The sequence below is a fragment of the Cygnus atratus genome, unplaced genomic scaffold (genome assembly GCF_013377495.2).
Source record: "Cygnus atratus isolate AKBS03 ecotype Queensland, Australia unplaced genomic scaffold, CAtr_DNAZoo_HiC_assembly HiC_scaffold_77, whole genome shotgun sequence".
Classification (NCBI taxonomy): Eukaryota; Metazoa; Chordata; class Aves; order Anseriformes; family Anatidae; genus Cygnus; species Cygnus atratus.
This window is the reverse complement of record NW_026110202.1, coordinates 18,931-45,351: the sequence shown is the minus strand read 5'-3', so window position 1 is coordinate 45,351 and position 26,421 is coordinate 18,931. Positions and strand designations below refer to the sequence as shown.

The window sequence follows — 26,421 nt, the reverse complement described above, 5'->3', positions numbered from 1 at the left end:
AGCCAGGTATTTCAAACACTCCAGGAACAAGCATTTTCTCCTCCCCCTTTCATTCTTTGTTCCCCTTGCCGAGTCATTTCCTGCAGCTCTGCTCTCCTGGGGCGCTTGGTGGGGACGTGTGCTCTTCTGAGGTTCCTTCACACATGCAGGAGGATTGGTCTCAGAATGCGCCTTGTTTATCTCATCCTCGCTGCCTTCCTGAGGCAACCACTGGGTAAGCATTGCCGGTGGCTGGTGGCATGATTCTCCTTCTCCTCAGGAGAATATCACCCCCATCAACAGCTCGCTGCAGGGAGCTGCTCTTGAATTACTGGGAAAATGATGGCTAGTATCAGATCATGACTGTTTTGCACCTCTCTTCTGAAGATGCTCTTACTGCTGGAAAGTAAGGTGTGGGGTTTTTGTTTGTTTGGTTTTGTTTGGTTTTGTTTGTTTGTTGGTTGGTTGGTTTTTGTTACTTTGGAAGCCAAACACACAGGATGCTTGAAAGTGGATGCAACGAGATGGAAGGACCTCATCCCACTAGGGTGTCCCCCAAGGCTCTCTCCTGGCTGGCACAGGTCCTGACCAATGCCCTGTTTCCCCTTTGTCTCCTGCCTGTCAGCACTGCCAGGGCTTCCTTTTCCTGCCATTCCTTGATCTCAGAGCCACATCTGAGCAGACAGGGAATGGGAACAGGATGAAACGTTTGCAGGCAATCCTGAGGTCCCTCACCCTTCCGGGAGTGTCTTGGTCCCAGCCCAGGAGGACCAAGCACTACAACCTGCTCCCAGGAGACTCTGGGCAGTAGGACAGAAGGAACTAAAGACAGCTCTACCCTGGGGGTGTTCCTGTGAGAGGTAATGAACATTACCTTGCTCTGGGATCCATGCTAACCTCTGGTCATAGACCTCCTGCCAAGAGATACCAATATTGATGGGGATCCTGCTGCAGTTTAAGGCACAGGGAGCCTTCCCATCCAGAAGCTTGCTTCTCCTCTAGGTTTCTGTGATCAGTTGCTGACATTTGGTTTCTTTCAGATGTCATGGGGCAGACCTCCGTCACCCAGCAAGAAGGACAAGTCACCGTGGAACAGAGAAACACATTCCAGACCACTTGCACGTATCAAATCCCCAGCTTGTATGCCTTGTTCTGGTACCAGCAGAAGAAGGGACAAGCCCCTCAACTGGTCACATTTCACAACACAGCAGGCACCAAGCAGAACGGCCGTTTCACCACGGGGCTGAACACTGTGGGGAAATCCAGCATTCTGCGGCTGAAGGAAGTTGAGCTCTCTGACAGCGCCTTGTACCTCTGTGCTGTGAGTGACACCCTGCTGCACAGAGCTGCCCTGGCTGAGCAACAACCCCGGATGGGGAGGGGATGTGTCTGTGCAAGGCAGAGCTCTGGGATGGGGCCCTCAGCTCTCCCCTGGCAGCGCTGCTTCCCCTGTGCACTCCGAGATCTGCCAGCCAGATCCTCTTTCCCAGTGGGACTGGTGTCAGTGGCTTGAAAGGAAGGAGAAGGTGGTGAAAGAGCCCTTGCCCTCAAACTGTTCTCCCTGTGCACCCATGGACAAAGCAGCTTTTGCCATTTGCTTTGCAAAAAGCTCATGGCCCATTCTGATCTATGCGCTCTGCTCTGCACCGAGGGCTGGAAGCAAGAGGTCAGAGACTCACCTGAGCATGGCAGTCCCATGCAAAAAGCTTCTTTGTCCTCTGACTTTCCCCATAGGTCTGGTAGGATGGACCGTCCCTGGGTGGGCATTCCTGCAGAACATAATGTTGTTAGCACACAGCATCAGCAAGAACAGGATCTCCCAAGCTGCCCAGCGAAGTGGAAATCCCTAGGCAGGGAGGAACACAGGAGATCGGACATGGTTTCTTGTGCGTTAGACATATCCCTAGGACTGTGTCCACCACCACAGAGGTTGGCCATGCCAGGAAGAGGGCTGGACTGACCGAGAACTGCTTCATGGCAGGGGAGAGGCAGGCCCTGCAGAGCAGCCAGGGTGGGGTTGGGCATCGGATGCTGTCCTTGGATGGCCCTGTCTGATGGGAGCTGGGGGTGTGCCAGGCCAGTGAGGGGCCTTGTGTGCGGCCTGGCCAGGCTGATTTCACCCTCAGTCTGCGAGTCACCTCTACCCTGCAAAGCTGTGCAGCTCCTGGGCTGTGCAGGGAACGCTTTGGGATGAGGAGGGAGTATAGGCCACCTTCCTTGCCACTCTTGCTCTTGTGTGCAGACCATGCTCCCACATTGTGCAGACTGATGGGAGGATGAGGAGAAGAATGCTCAGGGCTGTTCCAAAAGCTGTTTCTCACAACAATCCACTCCTGAATCCTTTGGGCCCTCTTCTGATGGCCCTCTTCACCAGCACGATGTAGCCAGAGCAGGAGAAAGTCCCTTCTGTGCAAGCTTGGGAGATGCTGACCTCTCAGAGCTTCCAGCAGCACCAGGCTCCTCATCCAAGGACAGCGGTTGCCAGGCTCCCCATCTGCAGGACATACTGTTAGCCCAAAGGGGTGCATTAGGGCAGAGATGCCAGAAGACAGGGCCTGGTCACAACTGGCTCTGGAGGAGCTGCAGAGGTCTTCCTCAGCTCCAAGGGACAGTGCCTGAAGGGTCCCCACTGCCCTGTGTCCCACCATCAAATTCCTCTGCAAACGATGAAAGGCCCCCTCCTGTGCTCACCATTCCCCTGCCAAACAAGGCAATGCCTTTCTTCCCTGGCAACTTGAGACCACCAAGAAAAGTTTCACGTGGAGGAAGAGGGTGGGATGCAGAAAACTTTAATGACTCTCAGGAGGTAAATTGGGTGACTTCTAGAAGAGGCTGTCAGTGCAGGCAGCACCAGGAGGTACCAGAAGTCTGCACCTCACAGAATCACAGAATCATCTAGGTTGGAAGAGACCTCCAAGATCACCGAGTCCAACCTCTGACCTAATACTGACAAGTCCTCCACTAAACCATATCACTTAGCTCTAAATCTAAATGTCTTTTAACCTCACAGCTGAGGATGCTGCAATCAGCAGCAGACATGGAGGATTCCACAGTGGTGTTCTGTGGGTAAGAGCTGAGGATGGGATCTGGCAGAGCAATGATCACAGGAGAGGGCTGGATGATGACAGTGGAGTTCCAGCAATGCCTGATGCAGGGCTCGTAGCAGCTGCTGACCAGCGGGGCTGGGCCAAAGGGCCAGCACAGCATGCACTGTTCATAGCAGGACATGTCTTGGGGCTGCAGGTGAACCTGGGAGACAGCGTAGGGAGGAAGAGGAGCACAGGGAAATGTGAGGAGCAAAATGTCTTCATACATACAAGATCCAAAAAGAGTGATTGGGACAAATAAGGCTCCTGCCTCTCTCCGAGATGAAAATCCAACTCAGCCAGGTCCTACACAGTCTCTGAGTCACACCTTTCCTCATCCCTCTCTCATGACCACCATCGCGAAGACCCAGTGCAACTGGTATTGTCATTACTAGAAAAAGACATACAGAAAGGGTTTCAGACATACTGGGTTCCCATACAGAAGAAGATGAGGGGGTAGAGGAGTTGGTCTGCCTTTTCTGGTGGCCCTGCACTGCCCCAGGCCCAGAAGAAGCCTCCACGGAAGTGATAATTTTCTAGCGTGCTCATGATGAAAGGAAAAGCTCCCAGCTACTGACGGGCTGTGGGGCTGCTTTCTCTTCTATGCTGGCTTTTCATTTCCTGGCTAATGCCACACCCATTTCCACTTGGAGGCTTCTTCTGAGCGCTGGGATGGAGAGGCCCCAAGATTTCTGGGCCAGGACTGTCAGTGGTTGCACAGCACTCAGCTCAAGCATATGATGGTTTCAGCACAGGCTGGAATCCGTGATGCTGTCCTGGTTTCCAGGTTTCCAGGCTGGTGGGCTACACTGTGGGGTTTCTCGTCTCTTCCTCCTAAAGCTGCCCTCTGGAGAAATGGGCTGACCTCCTTGGACTCCTCTCTATGGGTAGTCTCTGCACATCCCCACACTGCGCTGTCCTCTCCTTTGGAGCCTTGTCCTGCTCAGAGCGCCACAGCTCTGCCCTGCCAGAAAGGTCCCCAGCATCTCTTCTATCAGATGCCCTTGGCCTCTGCCCTTGCCCTGACAGGGTAGTCGTTTGTGGGGCAGAGCCCTTGTGAACCCACCAGAGGCACTGAGTGCACACATGTACCTGATGTCTGCATGTGCAGATGTGTGGCCTCATGTTTCTGTGCACGCAGTCTTTGCACCTGCATTTGTCAGGGCATCTATGGAACTGTGTGTGCATGCATGCACATGCATGTTTGCGTGTGTCCATGGATCTGTTTGTGTAATGTGCATGCACTCTTGGTATGTGCTAGTGCACATGTGTGCACATAATTCACCTGACCTTAGGCATGTGTCCAGCTGATCCCAGGGCCTGTAGTGTCATCTCTGTGTGGTGGTGCCAGGTACTGGTGCAGCCTCAGAAAAGGCCCAGGAAGTGGTCATGGCACCAAGCCTGCTGGGATTCAACAAGCATTAGGACAACACTCTCAGACCTATGCTGTAATTTGTAAGTAGTCCAGTGTGGAGCTAGAACAGAGACGCTCATCTATCCTTGTGGGTCAGTTCTAACTCAAGATATCATATTGTTCTGTTATTCTATGGTTTTCAGAGACAATGAGATGCTATGTGGACAATGTCTTTTTAAAATGTTGGTCTCGGTCTCCTCAATTAACATCAGCTACAGGCAGGTGTGGAGTAATTGCCTGAGGAAACTTGGAAATTAAACTGATATTCACATTTTAAAGAAAAGGTACAGCACTGAAGAAGCTTCCAGGGTGGAGTGTAGCTGCACAACATTAAAGTTCCCAAGGCCTCCAACCTTAAATGTTCATCACACTGGGGCAACCTGGTGTGATGAGTCTAAGAGGAACAGTACGGAGTGTGGAGCAGAGTCGAGACTGCGCCTAGGCTTAGTGATTCTCCTTTAATGAAATTATCCCTATCTCAACTCGTAAACCCATTAGATTAAATCATATTTTCTCCCCACAGCTTCCATTGAGGAGGGGAAGTGAAAGAGCCATGTGGTGCTGTTTAGTTGACCATTGGTGTGAAACCACCACAGCCTGTGTGCTAGATTTGTGCAAGTGTCTGCGGGTGCAGATTTTTGCATGATTCCACATAGGTGTGCAAGAGGAGGTGTGTGTTTGTGTGACCCCCTCACAAGAAAATATGCTGGCCACCTCAGAGCATTCTCCACTGCTCTGCCCGTGAGCTCCAGAGAGCAGCCAGGGCAAGAAGGAACCTGAGAGCAACTGAACAACCACAGAACAATCCTGGCCCAGAAGTGCCCACAGCACAAGCACTGATATGCAACCTTCTGTGTCTGCAGACCCCCTTCTCCTGACCCTAGGAAATCCACCCTGTGCTACTGGCAATTTTAGTCCCCAACGAGGAAGGTCCACACTAGTTTGGATCCTTAAACTGGGATCTCCTCTTCACACTCAGGGCCTAGGACCAATCTGTGGCCATCTGCCACCCACTGCAGTACTCCAGTGCCATGGGGGGGAACGTCTGGGCCTACCTGGTGGGAGGCCTGTGGGCTGAGGCCACGCTCACCTCCTTGGCACAAGTGGCACTCCCCCTTCGTTGGCCCTGTGCTAGCCCTATACAGTCACAGCTTCTTCTGGGACTCGCTATCTGTCATGCAGCTGGCCTTCTGCTAGAGAGCTTCTGGACTGGTGTGCTCCTTGACTACAACAGCACCACCAGTTTTCCTGTCCTCCCTGAGCTCCTGCAGGGTGCTCCTGGTCTGCCTCTCAACGTAGACATATGAGGACACTCAAGACTGTCAGCTCACTCTCACTTTTTCGTGCCTGGGGCCACAGTTCCCTCCTCTATACCCACGCCACTGCCAATGTCTCCCTCAACAAAGTGGTGTCCATCTTCTCCAGGGCTGTGATGCCCCTGCTCCATGCAACAATGTACAGCCTGGGGACCCAGAAGGTGAAAGAAGCCATGGGAAAACTGAGAAACTGAGGGGGGTTGTTTGTTTGTTTTCTTTGCTGTGTTGCTTGTCTGTGCTTTCAGGAACATGCTGTTTTCTCTACTCTCATCAGCAATGGAGATGGGGCAGCAGCCATCACTGCTTCCACAGCAGCCCTTATTTTCTTTCTTACCTTTCAGCTTCTCCCTCCTTCTTTCCTTCCCTAGAAGCAGCCCTTCAGCACTAGGGAGAGGGGCAGAGAGAAAGAACAAAAGGAAGCTGGAAAGAAGAACATGCAGGGACACAAGCCTGACTGACAGATGATAAGGGAGGCAGTGAGGAGACCAAATGTGGGCAGTCACACCACTTGGAGGGGTACACAGGCCTGTGGCTGTGCTTATGCCACTGAGGTTCTAAGATCGGGGACCTTGTCAATTGGGATGCTAAGAAAAGAGGAGGCAATCAACAAGCATACAGAGACTGAGACCAGAGAAAACAAACACAGAGGCAATGACAAGAGACAAACCTCACCATTCACACCAGCTGTTGGCCTATCAAGAAGCCACAGGTGCCACTGCCAGGAAGATCAGCCTGGGCCTTGCACCTCCTACAGCTGTGGGCCAGGACACAGGCTGGGATGGGTGCAGGACAGACCTATACAACCCCATGAGGGGACATGCAGGGCAAGGGGAGCCGAGACGAGCACACAAGGGCAGACAGAGCAGTGGGGTAAAAGGGGCTGCCTTGTGTGCTTCTTGGGTCTTGCGCCTGAGCACCACCATCTGTCCTGTCCTCTTGTGGAATCTGTCCTTACCTCTGCATAATCTCGCTCTGTCCCATGTGCATGTGTGCTGCAAGGAGAAAGTGCCAGCTGCTGGTGGAGCAGCAGGAGTGGATTTGGTGCCAGGTGCTGGAGTCAGACTGAGGGCAAGGACATCCCTGGCCTGTGCTGTCAGCTGCTGGAGCCAGGGGGTCCCCGTGAAGCTCCTGGAGCAGGGAAAAGTGGGTCTCAGCCTCCAGGCAAATGTAGCAGGAGTGTTTTGGGTCTCCAAAAGCAGCTAATGGGGGTACCAGCCCGGCTGTATCTTCCCCAAATGGAGTGTGCATGATCCCGTCTGTGTGTCTCCCGGATATGTGCTCAGCTTCCATACCAGTGGAGCTGTCAGCAGTGCCGGCCACAGCCAGGAGACCAGCGCTTGGCAGCACAGCGCTACCAGACCCAGTCTAGCCCGGCCCGCTGCCCTCCGCCAGCCCCTCCTGCTGCGGACGCTGCAGACGGGCAGCTGCTTTCTCCACTCCCTCTCCCTCTCCCACTTCCCTTTCCCCTCCCCTCTCCTCGTCCGTGCCGAAGGAGCTGCCCCAGCCTTTCCCCACACGCCTCCGCGTCCCGGGCTGGGCTGCAGGACGGGCAGAGCCCCGCTGGCAGCAGCCCAAGCCCTGCCCGCCCACAGGCGCCCAGCACTCGCAGCCCGGGCCAGCCCCCGAGCGGCCCCGGGGCGGAGCTGGCGGCGCCGGGCGGCGGCGGCGGCGGCGGCGGGGAGGAGGCGCCGCGGGCGGAGCAGAGCCGGGGCTGGCGGGGGCAGCGCGGCGCGGGCGGCGGAGCGGCGGGATGCGGCAGGGCCGGGCCGCAGGGCTGGCGGGGCTGGCCGCGGTGCTCCTGGGTGCGCGGGGCTGCCGGCGGCGGGGACGGGACGGGGGCTGCGGGGGGCCGGGGCCGCCCTCGCTGCTGGCCCGCCGGCTTCTTACGGACCTCGCTCCCCTCTGTCCTCCCTCTGCAGCCATCCCGTCTGCCTCCAGCGAGCTCAGCCGGCCGTTCCCTCCCACCTTGCCTTGCTCCCTGCCTTCCTCCTCTCCTTTCGGCACACCCCCACTCATTCCTGCCTGCTTCCCTTCTCCTCCTGGCTCGGCTCGGACCCTCCTTCCAAACAGCCCTGCTCCTACCTGGTCCCCAAATAACCATTCCCGGAGAAATGCCTTTGTGTGCTTTCTTCTGAGAAAATGCTCCCATCAGCTGTCAACCGTTTTCTTCTCTCCTCTCCCCTTGCCTGATATTTTGGTGGCAGCAAAGCCCTTTTCTGAGTTTTCTCCTCCTTTTCTTCTTGGCAGTGGCTGCAGGCAGAGCCCAGGTGCAGCAGGAGCCACGGGCAGAGACCAGAGATGGCACCGGCATCAACATCACCTGCTCACACCCCAACATCCAGTCAAACGAGTACATCTATTGGTACCGTCAGCTCCCAGGCCGAGGCCCCGCATTCCTCGTGAGGGCTTATAGTGGGTCCCAAGATGTGACGGACCTGGCAGGGCGGCTATCGGTGGCAGCAGACCGCCGGTCCAGCGCCCTGTTGCTCGCCCAGCCCCGGCTTCGGGACGCGGCGGTGTATTACTGCGCCCTGAGAGCCACGGGGAGAGGAGCCGGGGCTGCGGCCGGGCAGGAACCGTGGCGGGCGGGGCCGGGCGTGTGTGGCGGGGGCGAGGCAGGGGCACAGCCCCCAGGGGGCGCTGCCGCTCCGCCCGCCGGGACCACGTCGCCCCGCAGCCCCGGGGGGCACCCGCCAGCCCGGCCCTGACCCGTCCCCACTGAGCCCCTTCGATTCTTCTGGGTAGGACGCTGGAGGTCCGGTGTGGGTCGGACCCAGCTGGGTGTGAGGGGTCAGGACGGCACGCCCAGCGATGTGGAGGAGCGAGTGGAGGGGCACACCTGACTGCATGAGCTGTGTGTGGCACCAGAGACCTCCACGCAGTCCTGCTCCCACTGCTCCTTTCAAGCTGCTAACACTTTGCAGAGAGAGGCCTGCAAATCGACAGGTGTTGAAATTTGACACAGAGATGCAAAGCTTCCTTCCCTCCCCATCTGCACCATGTTTGTAGTTCCTGGGAGCCCTTCCCAGGGCCCTGGCCAGCAGCTTTGGCATGGAGGGCACGTTCTGCCTGAGTAGCAGCTGGCAATGCCAGAGACATCCAGTCCTGCTGAATGCTTTCATTAAGGCCACGAGCAGTCGGGAGGAGGGCACCCTTGGCCAGTTTGTGCATGGCCCCCAACCGGGGCACACAGGTGGTGACAGCGTAGGTGACAAGGGGGCTTCGGAGAATGCAGGAAGGCTGGAGAAGGGGGCTGACCAGAGCCTCAGGATGGTGCAAAGGAGCAAAGAAAAGGATTTTCCTCTTGGGCAGGAAGCACCCCCAGAGTAATGCGGGGTGGGGGCTGGCTGCCGAGGAAGCAGAGTCTCAGGAAGGGGTTTTGGGTGCAGGAGGCACCCAGCCACACACAAGCCAGCAGCGTGCCTTTGCAGCAAAGGCAGCCAAGGGCCTGCAGAGCTGGGGGGGTCAAAGCGGTGCCCTGGGGTGGGTGGGGCCGGGCAGGTGAGGCAGGGGCAGGGATAGGGGTACAGACACAGCCAGGCTCGCCAGGAGACTCTTCCGGTGCTTGGAAGTCCCCTTGCAGGGCCTGGATTTAAACAGCACGGGCCCAAGGGAGCATCGGAACAGCTACACTGGTTTTCCTCCATTTTCTGTTGTGGTCACTTCTTAAGAACTTGTTGTACAGGATTTGTCCCAAGCCCTTTGTTAGCGCTGCCATGTCATCCTGGCTATAAGAAATGTCTCTGCTGGACACTCACTCTAATGAGACCTTCTGGAACCTTGAATGATACAGTGACTACACCATACCTCATCCCACCCCATCAGGACACAGCCAGACTTCTGGGATGCTGCACCACAGGGTTCCTCACTTATTTCTGCGGACTTGATTAAAAGGCAATGTTCCCAGGTGGTAGAGGAAGGAAACAGGAAAGGGGTTAGAAACAGGGTGCTAGTTGTACCCAGAATAAAAAAACCATCCCTAGAGAAATGAGGACCCCAGGAGGTGTTTTGTCCCATGCCTTGTTTACCCACTCTGTTTGCCACACTCCTGGTCCCTCACGCTCCCCAGGGGCTGCCTTTGTACAACAGAGTGGGGTTGCTCCTGGCTCCACCCAAGCCTCATCAGCCACCATCTTGAGTGCTTCCAGCTCCTGGCAGCTGCCTTGGTGTAGGAAAACCCCTGCAGGCCATGATCCCCCTGCTCCACTGCAGGACGCATTCTGCTTCAGAGCGGATCACCTTGGCGGTGTTCCCAGCTGGTAGAGGAAGGATCGTAGAATCGTAGAATGAATCATAGAATCATAGAATGGCTTTGGTTGGAAGGGACCTCAAAGATCATCTAGTTCCAACCCCCCTGCCATAGGCAGGGACGCCACCCAATAGATCAGGTTGATCAGGGCCTCACCTAACCTGGTCTTGAACACCTCCAGGGGTGGAGCATCCACAACCTCTCTGGGCAACATCTTCCAGTGCCTCACCACCCTCTGAGTGAAGAATTTCCTCCTATCCTCTCAACTAAATCTCCCCTCATTTAGTTTAAAACCATTCCCCCTCATCCTGTCAACATCCAACTGAGCAAAGTTGCTCTCCATTCCTTCTACAAGTCCCCTTCAAGTACTGAAAGTTCGCAGTGAGGTCACCCCGGAGCGTTCTCTTCTGAAGGCTAAACAGCCTCAGCTCTCCCAGCCTTTCTTCGTAGGAGAGGTGCTCCAGCCCCTTGATCATCTTTGTGGCCCCCCTCTGGACTCGTTCTAATAGATTGACATCCTTCTTGTGCTGGGGACTCCAGACCTAGATGCAGTACTCCAAGTGGGGCATCACAAGGGCATGTTAGAGGGGGAAAATCCCCTCCCTTGACCTGCTGGCCTCTCCTCCTTTGATGCAGCCCAGGATGCAGTTGGCCTTCTGGGCTGCAAACACGCACTGCCAGTGCAGCGTGAAAGGAAACGGGAGAGGTGGTAGAAACAGAGTGCTAGTTGTTCCCAGAGGAAAAAGAACCATCCCCAGAGAAATGAGGACCCCAGGAGGTAGTGTAAAACGCCAGTGGGGCAAGAGCCCTGAAGCCTCCTTCAGGGGAGGTTTAGGTAGGATATTAGGAAAAAATTATTTACTGAAAGGGTTGTTAGGCATTGGAATAGGCTGCTCAGGGAAGTGGTTGAGTCACCATCCCTGGAGGTCTTTAAAAGAAGTTTAGATGTAGAGTTCAGTGATATGGTTTAGTGGAGGACTTGTTAGTGTTAGGTCAGAGGTTGGACTAGGTGATCTTGGAGGTCTCTTCCAACCTAAATGATTCTGTGATTTGGTGACTCTAAATCAGGAGTGTGCAGAAGAGCAGGCATTTCTCACTGAAGAAGGAAGGACGCCATTGGAGGATCAGTGCAGGAACAGACCCTTTCTACCACAGGGACCAAAAAGCCACCATGTTCCCCAGCTGTGCAGATGTTGGCTGCAGAAGCAATACTGTCACTGCTGGAGGAGGACCCCAGCCAGGTATTTCAAACACTCCAGGAACAAGCATTTTCTCCTCCCCCTTTCATTCTTTGTTCCCCTTGCCGAGTCATTTCCTGCAGCTCTGCTCTCCTGGGGTGCTTGGTGGGGACGTGTGCTCTTCTGAGGTTTCCTCACACATGCAGGAGGATTGGTCTCAGAATGCGCCTTGTTTATCTCATCCTCGCTGCCTTCCTGAGGCAACCACTGGGTAAGCATTGCCGGTGGCTGGTGGCATGATTCTCCTTCTCCTCAGGAGAATATCACCCCCATCAACAGCTCTCTGCAGGGAGCTGCTCTTGAATTACTGGGAAAATGATGGCTAGTATCAGATCATGACTGTTTTGCACCTCTTTTCTGAAGATGCTCTTACTGCTGGAAAGAAAGATGAGACACAAGAAACACCTCCTCTCCTGATCATCTCAGATCTTCTTCCCTTCCTTTCCTATTGCCAACCATCCATGCCACTCTGCCCCTCTCTTCTGACACTCTGGGCAGTAGGAGAGAAGGAACTAAAGACAGCTCTACCGTGAGGGTATGGTAATGGCCTTACCTGTGGGAGGTAATGAATATTACCTTGCTCTGGGATCCATGCTAACCTCTGGTCATAGACTTCCTTCCCAAAGACGCCAACATCCATGGGATTCTTGCTGCAGTTGAAGGCACAGGAAGCCTTCCCATCCAGAAGCTTGCTTCTCCTCTAGGTTTCTGTGATCAGTTGCTGACATTTGGTTTCTTTCAGATGTCATGGGGCAGACCTCCGTCACCCAGCAAGAAGGACAAGTCACCGTGGAACAGAGAAACACATTCCAGACCACTTGCACGTATCAAATCCCCAGCTTGTATGCCTTGTTCTGGTACCAGCAGAAGAAGGGACAAGCCCCTCAACTGGTCACATATCACAACACAGCAGGCACCAAGCAGAACGGCCGTTTCACCACGGAGCTGAACACTGCGGGGAAATCCAGCATCCTGCGGCTGAAGGAAGTTGAGCTCTCTGACAGCGCCTTGTACCTCTGCGCTGTGCATGACACCTTGGTACAGGGAGCTGCCCTGGCTGAGCAACAACCCCGGATGGGGAGGGGATGTGTCTGTGCAAGGCAGAGCTCTGGGATGGGGCCCTCAGCTCTCCCCTGGCAGCGCTGCTTCCCCTGTGCACTCCGAGATCTGCCAGCCAGATCCTCTTTCCCAGTGGGACTGGTGTCAGTGGCTTGAAAGGAAGGAGAAGGTGGTGAAAGAGCCCTTGCCCTCAAACTGTTCTCCCTGTGCACCCATGGACAAAGCAGCTTTTGCCATTTGCTTTGCAAAAAGCTCATGGCCCATTCTGATCTATGCGCTCTGCTCTGCACCGAGGGCTGGAAGCAAGAGGTCAGAGACTCACCTGAGCATGGCAGTCCCATGCAAAAAGCTTCTTTGTCCTCTGACTTTCCCCATAGGTCTGGTAGGATGGACCGTCCCTGGGTGGGCATTCCTGCAGAACATAATGTTGTTAGCACACAGCATCAGCAAGAACAGGATCTCCCAAGCTGCCCAGCGAAGTGGAAATCCCTAGGCAGGGAGGAACACAGGAGATCGGACATGGTTTCTTGTGCGTTAGACATATCCCTAGGACTGTGTCCACCACCACAGAGGTTGGCCATGCCAGGAAGAGGGCTGGACTGACCGAGAACTGCTTCATGGCGCGGGAGAGGCAGGCCCTGCAGAGCAGCCAGGGTGGGGTTGGGCATCGGATGCTGTCCTTGGATGGCCCTGTCTGATGGGAGCTGGGGGTGTGCCAGGCCAGTGAGGGGCCTTGTGTGTGGCCTGGCCAGGCTGATTTCACCCTCAGTCTGCGAGTCACCTCTACCCTGCAAAGCTGTGCAGCTCCTGGGCTGTGCAGGGAACGCTTTGGGATGAGGAGGGAGTATAGGCCACCTTCCTTGCCACTCTTGCTCTTGTGTGCAGACCATGCTCCCACATTGTGCAGACTGATGGGAGGATGAGGAAAAGAATGCTTGGGGCTGTTGCAAAGGCTGTTTCTTACACTGTTCCACTTCTGAATCTTTTGAGACCACATGATGCCCTGTCATCATATCCCACAAGACACCTCACATGACAGACCTCCCAGAAGCAGCCCTTCCTCACTCCTCAACTCCCTATCTTAATTTAATGTAATTATCCCTATCTGAAGTCGTAAGCCCTTTAGGGCTTATATTTTCTCCCCACAGCTTCCATTGAGGAGGGGAAGTGAAAGAGCCATGTGGTGCTGTTTAGTTGACCATTGGTGTGAAACCACCACAGCCTGTGTGCTAGATTTGTGCAAGTGTCTGCGGGTGCAGATTTTTGCATGATTCCACACAGGTGTGCAAGAGGAGGTGTGTGTTTGTGTGACCCCCTCACAAGAAAATATGCTGGCCACCTCAGAGCATTCTCCACTGCTCTGCCCGTGAGCTCCAGAGAGCAGCCAGGGCAAGAAGGAACCTGAGAGCAACTGAACAACCACAGAGCAATCCTGGCCCAGAAGTGCCCACAGCACACGCACTGATATGCAACCTTCTGTGTCTGCAGACCCCCTTCTCCTGACCCTAGGAAATCCACCCTGTGCTACTGCCAATTTTAGTGCCCAACAAGCATGGGTCCACTCTAGTTTGGTTCTTTTCTTTTATTGCATAGAGCGGGATTCAGAGTGTAAGAGCATGGTGGCAGTCACCCCTCCTTGCCTCTACAGGCCAGGATGCAGCTGCTCTCCCCACAGCTAGAGAGTTCAAAAGAATGGTGTTAGCTTTATGTACAGGGAGACAGGCTGAGAAATCCTGAGCAACATGATCTGATGAGGCCTGTTCTGAATACAGGGTTAGACTATGTGGGTGCTGGAAACAGCAAGGAGATTAGGAGCAGCCAAACTGTACAGAGAGCCAATCATGCCTGCCCAGCTTCATTGTCTCCTATGCAAGGTGGTTGGCACTGTGGAAATGTGAGGGCTGTGAATGTTCTCTACACAGATTTTAGCAAATTCAGAAATGGGTAATTCTGGTTAGATGCATGGAAGAAATAATTACCCTGAAGGTGTTCAAGGCCTGGAGCAGATTGCCAAAGAGATGCTATGGGAGCTCCATCCTTGGAAGAGTTCAAACTTTGCCTGGACTTGATCCTGAGCAACCTGATCTGATGAGACCTGCTTTGAACACAGGGTTGGACTACATGCGTGCTGGCGGTGCAGCCTGTGATCCTCTGGGAGGGTTTCTCAGATGACTGGCTAGGACTGCTCAGGAGTCTTGGGGCAACCTGCATAATCACCACATCTCAGCCTTGGTGGGATGTTGTTGTCAGATCACTGTTTCTGTTAATTCCCAGTGTGCCCCTTGTTCTCATACTGATATCGCTCATGACATCAAAAGCTGATGGAGGGAACAGCACTCACGCACATTGCTGCTCATGTAAAAAGATGCATGAACTCATCGATCCACACACAGGCACTCCTGGATGCATACTGAAGTACAGTCAGGCACACACACACACACACACACATAGGCGTGCACACAGTGAAGAGAGGAGAGTCTGCTCATGTGAAGCCCAGGGTTGGGATCTTACTTTCTACTGTCTCTGCAGGAACATCCTGGCTTGCTGAGGCCCTGATGTTTTGTCTGTCCAGAAGATATCGAGGGGCGGAGGAGAATGAATCCTGAGCAGCAACTCCATCTCCTCCTTCCTCCTGCTGCAGCTGTCTTCCCCTAGGGGCGAGGGAAGGTCTACAGAGTGGTTTCTTTTGTTGCTGCTGGGTTTGTCTGAGAGCTGAAAGATGCTGCTCTTCATCCTGGACTCAGTCATTGACCACTTCACCCAGACTGGGAATCCAGACTGGTGCCCAACCAGCCCTTGCATCCTTCCATGCAGTTTGTCTTCGGCAACCTCCCCTTCAATGACATTTGCCAAGTCTTGGTCGGGATGCCTCATGCTTTTAGATGCCTTCTCTGCAGAGAGCACCTTTCTTTCTTACCTTTCAGCTTCCCACTCCTTCTTTCCTTCCCTAGAAGCAGCCCTTCAGCACTTGCGAGGGGGGCAGAGAGAAAGAACAAAAGGAAGCTGGAAAGAAGAACATGCAGGGACACAAGCCTGACTGACAGATGATGAGGGAGGCAGTGAGGAGACCAAATGTGGGCAGTCACACCACTTGGGGGGGTACACAGGCCTGTGGCTGTGCTTATGCCACTGAGGTTCTAAGATCGGGGACCTTGTCAATTGGGATGCTAAGAAAAGAGGAGGCAATCAACAAGCATACAGAGACTGAGACCAGAGAAAACAAACACAGAGGCAATGACAAGAGACAAACCTCACCATTCACACCAGCTGTTGGCCTATCAAGAAGCCACAGGTGCCACTGCCAGGAAGATCAGCCTGGGCCTTGCACCTCCTACAGCTGTGGGCCAGGACACAGGCTGGGATGGGTGCAGGACAGACCTATACAACCCCATGAGGGGACGTGCAGAGAAACGGGAGCCAGGAGGAGCACACGAGGGCAGACAGAGCAGGGTGTAAAAGGGGCTGCTCCATGCACTTGTGTGGCTGGGCCCTGCGCCTGAGCACCGCCGTCTGTCCTGTCCTCTTCTGGAATCTTTCCTTACCTCTGCGTAATCTCGCTCTGTGCCATGTGCATGTGTGCTGCAAGGAGAAAGTGCCAGCTGCTGGTGGAGCAGCAGGAGTGGATTTGGTGCCAGGTGCTGGAGTCAGACTGGGGGTGAGGTCTCCCCTGGTCTATTCTGTCAGCTGCTGGAGCCAGGGTGTCCCTGTGAAGCTCCTGGAGCAGGGGAAGCGGGTCTCAGACTCCAGGCAACTGCGGCAGGAGCGTTTTAGGTCTCCAAAAGAGCTACTGGGGGTACTGGCCTGGGTGTATAGTCCTCAAATGGGGTATGCACGACCTTGTCTGTGTGTCTCCCAGATATGTGCACAGCTTCAATACCATTCGAGCTGCAGGCAGTGCCAGCCACAGCTGGGGAACCAGTGCTTCTCATCACCACACTGCCAGGCTTAGTCCACCCAGGCCTGCTGCCCTTCACCTGCCCCTCTTGCTGGGGACGCTGCAGACGGGCAGCTGCTTTCTCCACTCCCTCTCCCCCTCCCACTCCCTTCCCCTCCCCTCTCCTCGTCCGTGCCGAAAGAGCTGCCTCAGCCTTTCCCCGCACTCGCCTCCGCGTCCCGGGCTGGGCTGCAGGACGGGCAGAGCCCCGCTGGCAGCAGCCCAAGCCCTGCCCGCCCACAGGCGCCCAGCACTCGCAGCCCGGGCCAGCCCCCGAGCGGCCCCGGGGCGGAGCTGGCGGCGCCGGGCGGCGGCGGCGGCGGCGGGGAGGAGGCGCCGCGGGCGGAGCAGAGCCGGGGCTGGCGGGGGCAGCGCGGCGCGGGCGGCGGAGCGGCGGGATGCGGCAGGGCCGGGCCGCAGGGCTGGCGGGGCTGGCCGCGGTGCTCCTGGGTGCGCGGGGCTGCCGGCGGCGGGGACGGGACGGGGGCTGCGGGGGGCCGGGGCCGCCCTCGCTGCTGGCCCGCCGGCTTCTTACGGACCTCGCTCCCCTCTGTCCTCCCTCTGCAGCCATCCCGTCTGCCTCCAGCGAGCTCAGCCGGCCGTTCCCTCCCACCTTGCCTTGCTCCCTGCCTTCCTCCTCTCCTTTCGGCACACCCCCACTCATTCCTGCCTGCTTCCCTTCTCCTCCTGGCTCGGCTCGGACCCTCCTTCCAAACAGCCCTGCTCCGACCTGGTCCCCAAATAACCATTCTCGGAGAAATGCCTTTGTGTGCTTTCTTCCGAGAAAATGCTCCCATCAGCTGTCAACCGTTTTCTTCTCTCCTCTCCCCTTGTGTGATATTTTGGTGGCAGCAAAGCCCTTTTCTGAGTTTTCTCCTCCTTTTCTTCTTGGCAGTGGCTGCAGGCAGAGCCCAGGTGCAGCAGGAGCCACGGGCAGAGACCAGGGAGGGCACCGGCATCAGCATCACCTGCTCACACCCCAACATCCAGTCAAACGAGTACATCTATTGGTACCGTCAGCTCCCAGGCCGAGGACCCGCATTCCTCGTGTGGGCTTCTCGTGGCTCCAAAGATGTGACGGACCCGGCAGGGCGGCTATCGGTGGCAGCAGACCGCCGGTCCAGCGCCCTGTGGCTCGCCCGGCCCCGGCTTCGGGACGCGGCGGTGTATTACTGCGCCCTGAGAGCCACGGGGAGAGGAGCCGGGGCTGCGGCCGGGCAGGAACCGTGGCGGGCGGGGCCGGGCGTGTGTGGCGGGGGCGAGGCAGGGGCACAGCCCCCAGGGGGCGCTGCCGCTCCGCCCGCCGGGACCACGTCGCCCCGCAGCCCCGGGGGGACCTCCGCCAGCCCGGCCCTGACCCGTCCCCACTGAGCCCCTTCGGTTCTTCTGGGTAGCACGCTGGAGGTCCGGTGTGGGTCGGACCCAGCTGGGTGTGAGGGGTCAGGACGGCACGCCCAGCGATGTGGAGGAGCGAGTGGAGGGGCACACCTGACTGCATGAGCTGTGTGTGGCACCAGAGACCTCCACGCAGTCCTGCTCCCACTGCTCCTTTCAAGCTGCTAACACTTTGCAGAGAGAGGCCTGCAAATCGACAGGTGTTGAAATTTGACACAGAGATGCAAAGCTTCCTTCCCTCCCCATCTGCACCATGTTTGTAGTTCCTGGGAGCCCTTCCCAGGGCCCTGGCCAGCAGCTTTGGCATGGAGGGCACGTTCTGCCTGAGTAGCAGCTGGCAATGCCAGAGACATCCAGTCCTGCTGAATGCTTTCATTAAGGCCATGAGCAGTCGGGAGGAGGGCACCCTTGGCCAGTTTGTGCATGGTCCCCAACCGGGGCACACAGGTGGTGACAGCGTAGGAGACAAGGGGGCTTCAGAGAATGCAGGAAGGCTGGAGAAGGGGGCTGACCAGAGCCTCAGGATGGTGCAAAGGAGCAAAGAAAAGGATTTTCCTCTTGGGCAGGAAGCATCCGCAGAATAATGCAAGGTGGGGGCTGGCTGCCGAGGAAGCAGAGCCTCAGGAAAGGGTTTTGGGTGCAGGAGGCACCCAGCCACACACAAGCCAGCAGCGCGCCCTTGCAGCAAAGGCAGCCAAGGGCCTGCGGAGCTGGGAGGGTCAGGGGGTGGTCCGGGGTGGATGGGGGCGAGGTGGGGGCACAGCCGCAGCCAGGCCCGCTGGGGGGCACTGCCGGTGCTTGGAAGTCCCCTTGCAGGGCCTGGAGTTAAACGGCACTGGCCTGAGAGGGCATCGGGGCAGTTATATTGGGTTTCCTCAGTTTTCTGTAGTGGTCGCATTTTAAGATCTTGTTGTACAGGATTTGTCCCAAGCCCAAATCCAGCACATTACTTCAAGCACAGCCTTGCTAGCTGGTCGAAGGAAGTGATTGTCCCACTGTACTCTGCGCTGGTGTGACCTCACCTCGAGTACTGTGTGCAGTTTTGGGCACCAAAGTACAAAAAAGACATGAAACTATTGGAGAGTGTCCAGAGAAGGACTACAAAGATGGTGAAGGTCCCAGAGGGGAAGACGTTTGAGGAGCGGCTGAGGTCACCTGGCCTGTTCAACCTGGAAAAGAGGAGGCTGAGAATTCATCGTGGTCTACAGCTTCCTTACAAGGGGGAGTAGAGTGGCAGGCGCTAATCTATTCTCTCTGGTAACCAGCAATAGGACCCAAGGGAATGGAGTCAAGTTGCGGGAAAGTTCAGTTTGGATATCAGGAAGTGGTTCTTCACTGAGAGGGTGGTCACACACTGGAACAGGCTCTGCAGGGATGTAGTCACGGCACCAAGCCTGTCGGAGTTTAAGAAGCGGTTGGACTATGCTCTTAGTCATACGATCTTGGGTAGACCTGTGTGGTGCCAAGAGTTGGACTCGATGATCCTTATGGGTCCCTTCAAACTTGGGATATTCTATGATTCTATGATTCTACCTTTGGTGCTGAGATAACGTCCTGGCAATACAAGAAATGTCAGTGCTGGACACTCGCTCTAATGACACCTTTTGGAACCTTGAACGATACAGTGACTACACCATACCTCATCCCACCCCATCAGGACACAGCCAGACTGCTGGGTTGCTGCACCACAGGGTTCCTCACCAATTTCTGGGGACTTGCTTAGAAGGTAATGTTCCCAGGTTGTGGAGGAAGGAAAGAGAAGAGGGGTCAGAAACAGGGTGCAAGTTGTTCCCAGAAGAAAAAGAACCATCCCCAGAGAAATGAGGACCCCAAGAGGTGATGTAAAACCCCAGCGGGGCAAAAGCCCTGAAGACTCTACATGGGCCATCAGGAGTTTGCAGAAGAGCAGGCGTTTCTCACTGAAGAAGGAAGGATGCCACTGAAGGATCAGTGCAGGAACAGACCCTTTCTACCACAGGGACCAAAAAGCCACCATGTTCCCCAGCTGTGCAGATGTTGGCTGCAGAAGCAATACTGTCACTGCTGGAGGAGGACCCCAGCCAGGTATTTCAAACACTCCAGGAACAAGCATTTTCTCCTCCCCCTTTCATTCTTTGTTCCCCTTGCCGAGTCATTTCCTGCAGCTCTGCTCTCCTGGGGCGCTTGGTGGGGACGTGTGCTCTTCTGAGGTTCCTTCACACATGCAGGAGGATTGGTCTCAGAATGCGCCTTGTTTATCTCATCCTCGCTGCCTTCCTGAGGCAACCACTGGGTAAGCATTGCCGGTGGCTGGCGGCATGATTCTCCTTCTCAGGAGACCATCACCCCCATCAACAGCTCTCTGCAGGGAACTGCTCTTGAATTACTGGGAAAATGATGGCTAGTATCAGATCATGACTGTTTTGCACCTCTCTTCTGAAGATGCTCTTACTGCTGGAAAGTAAGGTGTGGGGTTTTTGTTTGTTTGTTTTTGTTTGGTTTTGTTTGTTTGTTGGTTGGTTGGTTTTTGTTACTTTGGAAGCCAAACACACAGGATGCTTGAAAGTGGATGCAACGAGATGGAAGGACCTCATCCCACTAGGGTGTCCCCCAAGGCTCTCTCCTGGCTGGCACAGGTCCTGACCAATGCCCTGTTTCCCCTTTGTCTCCTGCCTGTCAGCACTGCCAGGGCTTCCTTTTCCTGCCATTCCTTGATCTCAGAGCCACATCTGAGCAGACAGGGAATGGGAACAGGATGAAACGTTTGCAGGCAATCCTGAGGTCCCTCACCCTTCCGGGAGTGTCTTGGTCCCAGCCCAGGAGGACCAAGCACTACAACCTGCTCCCAGGAGACTCTGGGCAGTAGGACAGAAGGAACTAAAGACAGCTCTACCCTGGGGGTGTTCCTGTGAGAGGTAATGAACATTACCTTGCTCTGGGATCCATGCTAACCTCTGGTCATAGACCTCCTGCCAAGAGATACCAATATTGATGGGGATCCTGCTGCAGTTTAAGGCACAGGGAGCCTTCCCATCCAGAAGCTTGCTTCTCCTCTAGGTTTCTGTGATCAGTTGCTGACATTTGGTTTCTTTCAGATGTCATGGGGCAGACCTCCGTCACCCAGCAAGAAGGACAAGTCACCGTGGAACAGAGAAACGCATTCCAGACCACTTGCACGTATCAAATCCCCAGCTTGTATGCCTTGTTCTGGTACCAGCAGAAGAAGGGACAAGCCCCTCAACTGGTCACATATCACAACACAGCAGGCACCAAGCAGAACGGCCGTTTCACCACGGGGCTGAACACTGTGGGGAAATCCAGCATTCTGCGGCTGAAGGAAGTTGAGCTCTCTGACAGCGCCTTGTACCTCTGTGCTGTGAGTGACACCCTGCTGCACAGAGCTGCCCTGGCTGAGCAACAACCCCGGATGGGGAGGGGATGTGTCTGTGCAAGGCAGAGCTCTGGGATGGGGCCCTCAGCACTCCCCTGGCAGTGCTGCTTCCCCTGTGCACTCCGAGATCTGCCAGCCAGATCCTCTTTCCCAGTGGGACTGGTGTCAGTGGCTTGAAAGGAAGGAGAAGGTGGTGAAAGAGCCCCTGCCCTCAAACTGTTCTCCCTGTGCACCCATGGACAAAGCAGCTTTTGCCATTTGCTTTGCAAAAAGCTCATGGCCCATTCTGATCTATGCGCTCTGCTCTGCACCGAGGGCTGGAAGCAAGAGGTCAGAGACTCACCTGAGCATGGCAGTCCCATGCAAAAAGCTTCTTTGTCCTCTGACTTTCCCCATAGGTCTGGTAGGATGGACCGTCCCTGGGTGGGCATTCCTGCAGAACATAATGTTGTTAGCACACAGCATCAGCAAGAACAGGATCTCCCAAGCTGCCCAGCGAAGTGGAAATCCCTAGGCAGGGAGGAACACAGGAGATCGGACATGGTTTCTTGTGCGTTAGACATATCCCTAGGACTGTGTCCACCACCACAGAGGTTGGCCATGCCAGGAAGAGGGCTGGACTGACCGAGAACTGCTTCATGGCGCGGGAGAGGCAGGCCCTGCAGAGCAGCCAGGGTGGGGTTGGGCATCGGATGCTGTCCCTGGATGGCCCTGTCTGATGGGAGCTGGGGGTGTGCCAGGCCAGTGAGGGGCCTTGTGTGTGGCCTGGCCAGGCTGGTTTCACCCTCAGTCTGTGAGTCACCTCTACCCTGCAAAGCTGTGCAGCTCCTGGGCTGTGCAGGGAACGCTTTGGGATGAGGAGGGAGTATAGGCCACCTTCCTTGCCACTCTTGCTCTTGTGTGCAGACCATGCTCCCACATTGTGCAGACTGATGGGAGGATGAGGAGAAGAATGCTCAGGGCTGTTCCAAAAGCTGTTTCTCACAACAATCCACTCCTGAATCCTTTGGGCCCTCTTCTGATGGAGCCTCTTTCACCAGCACGATGTAGCCAGAGCAGGAGAAAGTCCCTTCTGTGCAAGCTTGGGAGATGCTGACCTCTCAGAGCTTCCAGCAGCACCAGGCTCCTCATCCAAGGACAGCGGTTGCCAGGCTCCCCATCTGCAGGACATACTGTTAGCCCAAAGGGGTGCATTAGGGCAGAGATGCCAGAAGACAGGGCCTGGTCACAACTGGCTCTGGAGGAGCTGCAGAGGTCTTCCTCAGCTCCAAGGGACAGTGCCTGAAGGGTCCCCACTGCCCTGTGTCCCACCATCAAATTCCTCTGCAAACGATGAAAGGCCCCCTCCTGTGCTCACCATTCCCCTGCCAAACAAGGCAATGCCTTTCTTCCCTGGCAACTTGAGACCACCAAGAAAAGTTTCACGTGGAGGAAGAGGGTGGGATGCAGAAAACTTTAATGACTCTCAGGAGGTAAATTGGGTGACTTCTAGAAGAGGCTGTCAGTGCAGGCAGCACCAGGAGGTACCAGAAGTCTGCACCTCACAGAATCACAGAATCATCTAGGTTGGAAGAGACCTCCAAGATCACCGAGTCCAACCTCTGACCTAATACTGACAAGTCCTCCACTAAACCATATCACTTAGCTCTAAATCTAAATGTCTTTTAACCTCACAGCTGAGGATGCTGCAATCAGCAGCAGACATGGAGGATTCCACAGTGGTGTTCTGTGGGTAAGAGCTGAGGATGGGATCTGGCAGAGCAATGATCACAGGAGAGGGCTGGATGATGACAGTGGAGTTCCAGCAATGCCTGATGCAGGGCTCGTAGCAGCTGCTGACCAGCGGGGCTGGGCCAAAGGGCCAGCACAGCATGCACTGTTCATAGCAGGACATGTCTTGGGGCTGCAGGTGAACCTGGGAGACAGCGTAGGGAGGAAGAGGAGCACAGGGAAATGTGAGGAGCAAAATGTCTTCATACATACAAGATCCAAAAAGAGTGATTGGGACAAATAAGGCTCCTGCCTCTCTCCGAGATGAAAATCCAACTCAGCCAGGTCCTACACGGTCTCTGAGTCACACCTTTCCTCATCCCTCTCTCATGACCACCATCGCGAAGACCCAGTGCAACTGGTATTGTCATTACTAGAAAAAGACATACAGAAAGGGTTTCAGACATACTGGGTTCCCATACAGAAGAAGATGAGGGGGTAGAGGAGTTGGTCTGCCTTTTCTGGTGGCCCTGCACTGCCCCAGGCCCAGAAGAAGCCTCCACGGAAGTGATAATTTTCTAGCGTGCTCATGATGAAAGGAAAAGCTCCCAGCTACTGACGGGCTGTGGGGCTGCTTTCTCTTCTATGCTGGCTTTTCATTTCCTGGCTAATGCCACACCCATTTCCACTTGGAGGCTTCTTCTGAGCGCTGGGATGGAGAGGCCCCAAGATTTCTGGGCCAGGACTGTCAGTGGTTGCACAGCACTCAGCTCAAGCATATGATGGTTTCAGCACAGGCTGGAATCCGTGATGCTGTCCTGGTTTCCAGGTTTCCAGGCTGGTGGGCTACACTGTGGGGTTTCTCGTCTCTTCCTCCTAAAGCTGCCCTCTGGAGAAATGGGCTGACCTCCTTGGACTCCTCTCTATGGGTAGTCTCTGCACATCCCCACACTGCGCTGTCCTCTCCTTTGGAGCCTTGTCCTGCTCAGAGCGCCACAGCTCTGCCCTGCCAGAAAGGTCCCCAGCATCTCTTCTATCAGATGCCCTTGGCCTCTGCCCTTGCCCTGACAGGGTAGTCGTTTGTGGGGCAGAGCCCTTGTGAACCCACCAGAGGCACTGAGTGCACACATGTACCTGATGTCTGCATGTGCAGATGTGTGGCCTCATGTTTCTGTGCACGCAGTCTTTGCACCTGCATTTGTCAGGGCATCTATGGAACTGTGTGTGCATGCATGCGCATGCATGTTTGCGTGTGTCCATGGATCTGTTTGTGTAATGTGCATGCACTCTTGGTATGTGCTAGTGCACATGTGTGCACATAATTCACCTGACCTTAGGCATGTGTCCAGCTGATCCCAGGGCCTGTAGTGTCATCTCTGTGTGGTGGTGCCAGGTACTGGTGCAGCCTCAGAAAAGGCCCAGGAAGTGGTCATGGCACCAAGCCTGCTGGGATTCAACAAGCATTAGGACAACACTCTCAGACCTATGCTGTAATTTGTAAGTAGTCCAGTGTGGAGCTAGAACAGAGACGCTCATCTATCCTTGTGGGTCAGTTCTAACTCAAGATATCATATTGTTCTGTTATTCTATGGTTTTCAGAGACAATGAGATGCTATGTGGACAATGTCTTTTTAAAATGTTGGTCTCGGTCTCCTCAATTAACATCAGCTACAGGCAGGTGTGGAGTAATTGCCTGAGGAAACTTGGAAATTAAACTGATATTCACATTTTAAAGAAAAGGTACAGCACTGAAGAAGCTTCCAGGGTGGAGTGTAGCTGCACAACATTAAAGTTCCCAAGGCCTCCAACCTTAAATGTTCATCACACTGGGGCAACCTGGTGTGATGAGTCTAAGAGGAACAGTACGGAGTGTGGAGCAGAGTCGAGAATGCGCCTAGGCTTAGTGATTCTCCTTTAATAAAATTATCCCTATCTCAACTCGTAAACCCATTAGATTAAATCATATTTTCTCCCCACAGCTTCCATTGAGGAGGGGAAGTGAAAGAGCCATGTGGTGCTGTTTAGTTGACCATTGGTGTGAAACCATCACAGCCTGTGTGCTAGATTTGTGCAAGTGTCTGCGGGTGCAGATTTTTGCATGATTCCACATAGGTGTGCAAGAGGAGGTGTGTGTTTGTGTGACCCCCTCACAAGAAAATATGCTGGCCACCTCAGAGCATTCTCCACTGCTCTGCCCGTGAGCTCCAGAGAGCAGCCAGGGCAAGAAGGAACCTGAGAGCAACTGAACAACCACAGAACAATCCTGGCCCAGAAGTGCCCACAGCACAAGCACTGATATGCAACCTTCTGTGTCTGCAGACCCCCTTCTCCTGACCCTAGGAAATCCACCCTGTGCTACTGGCAATTTTAGTCCCCAACGAGGAAGGTCCACACTAGTTTGGATCCTTAAACTGGGATCTCCTCTTCACGCTCATGGCCTAGGACCAATCTGTGGCCATCTGCCACCCACTGCAGTACTCCAGTGCCATGGGGGGGAACGTCTGGGCCTACCTGGTGGGAGGCCTGTGGGCTGAGGCCACGCTCCCCTCCTTGGCACAAGTGGCACTCCCCCTTCGTTGGCCCTGTGCTAGCCCTATACAGTCACAGCTTCTTCTGGGACTCGCTATCTGTCATGCAGCTGGCCTCTGCTGAGAGCTTCTGGACTGGTGTGCTCCTTGACTACAACAGCACCACCAGTTTTCCTGTCCTCCCTGAGCTCCTGCAGGGTGCTCCTGGTCTGCCTCTCAACGTAGACATATGAGGACACTCAAGACTGTCAGCTCACTCTCACTTTTTCGTGCCTGGGGCCACGTTCCCTCCTCTATACCCACGCCACTGCCAATGTCTCCCTCAACAAAGTGGTGTCCATCTTCTCCAGGGCTGTGATGCCCCTGCTCCATGCAACAATGTACAGCCTGGGGACCCAGAAGGTGAAAGAAGCCATGGGAAAACTGAGAAACTGAGGGGGGTTGTTTGTTTGTTTTCTTTGCTGTGTTGCTTGTCTGTGCTTTCAGGAACATGCTGTTTTCTCTACTCTCATCAGCAATGGAGATGGGGCAGCAGCCATCACTGCTTCCACAGCAGCCCTTATTTTCTTTCTTACCTTTCAGCTTCTCCCTCCTTCTTTCCTTCCCTAGAAGCAGCCCTTCAGCACTAGGGAGAGGGGCAGAGAGAAAGAACAGCAGGAAGCTGGAAAGAAGAACATGCAGGGACACAAGCCTGACTGACAGATGACAAGGGAGGCAGTGAGGAGACCAAATGTGGGCAGTCACACCACTTGGGGGGGTACACAGGCCTGTGGCTGTGTTTATGCCACTGAGGTTCTAAGATTGGGGACCTTGTCAATTGGGATGCTAAGAAAAGAGGAGGCAATCAACAAGCGTCCAGAGACTGAGACCAGAGAAAACAAACAGAGGCAATGACAAGAGACAAACCTCACCATTCACACCAGCTGTTGGCCTATCAAGAAGCCACAGGTGCCACTGCCAGGAAGATCAGCCTGGGCCTTGCACCTCCTACAGCTGTGGGCCAGGACACAGGCTGGGATGGGTGCAGGACAGACCTATACAACCCCATGAGGGGACATGCAGGGCAAGGGGAGCCAGGAGGAGCACACAAGGGCAGACAGAGCAGTGGGGTAAAAGGGGCTGCCTTGTGTGCTTCTTGGGTCT

At 55.1% G+C, this 26,421-nt stretch overlaps 5 gene segments (V, D, J or C); all 5 read left to right on the top strand.

Moving 5' to 3' along the window:
* The first annotated feature begins 165 nt into the window (after nucleotides 1–165).
* Nucleotides 166–5,989, top strand: LOC118258911 (T cell receptor alpha variable 1-1-like). The segment is given in 4 exon segments: nucleotides 166–214; nucleotides 1,020–1,317; nucleotides 1,443–1,505; nucleotides 5,839–5,989. Coding segments are annotated over 4 exon segments (561 nt in total).
* A 1,491-nt stretch (nucleotides 5,990–7,480) lies between these two features.
* LOC118258912 (T cell receptor alpha variable 4-like) lies at nucleotides 7,481–8,503 on the top strand. The segment is given in 2 exon segments: nucleotides 7,481–7,597; nucleotides 8,043–8,503. Coding segments are annotated over 2 exon segments (513 nt in total).
* A 2,941-nt stretch (nucleotides 8,504–11,444) lies between these two features.
* On the top strand, nucleotides 11,445–15,382 carry LOC118258913 (T cell receptor alpha variable 1-2-like). The segment is given in 3 exon segments: nucleotides 11,445–11,493; nucleotides 12,025–12,320; nucleotides 15,293–15,382. Coding segments are annotated over 3 exon segments (435 nt in total).
* A 1,291-nt stretch (nucleotides 15,383–16,673) lies between these two features.
* Nucleotides 16,674–17,646, top strand: LOC118258914 (T cell receptor alpha variable 26-2-like). The segment is given in 2 exon segments: nucleotides 16,674–16,725; nucleotides 17,171–17,646. Coding segments are annotated over 2 exon segments (528 nt in total).
* Nucleotides 17,647–19,893: 2,247 nt separating this feature from the next.
* On the top strand, nucleotides 19,894–21,237 carry LOC126913774 (T cell receptor alpha variable 1-2-like). The segment is given in 3 exon segments: nucleotides 19,894–19,942; nucleotides 20,745–21,042; nucleotides 21,168–21,237. Coding segments are annotated over 3 exon segments (417 nt in total).
* The last annotated feature ends 5,184 nt before the right edge of the window (nucleotides 21,238–26,421 follow it).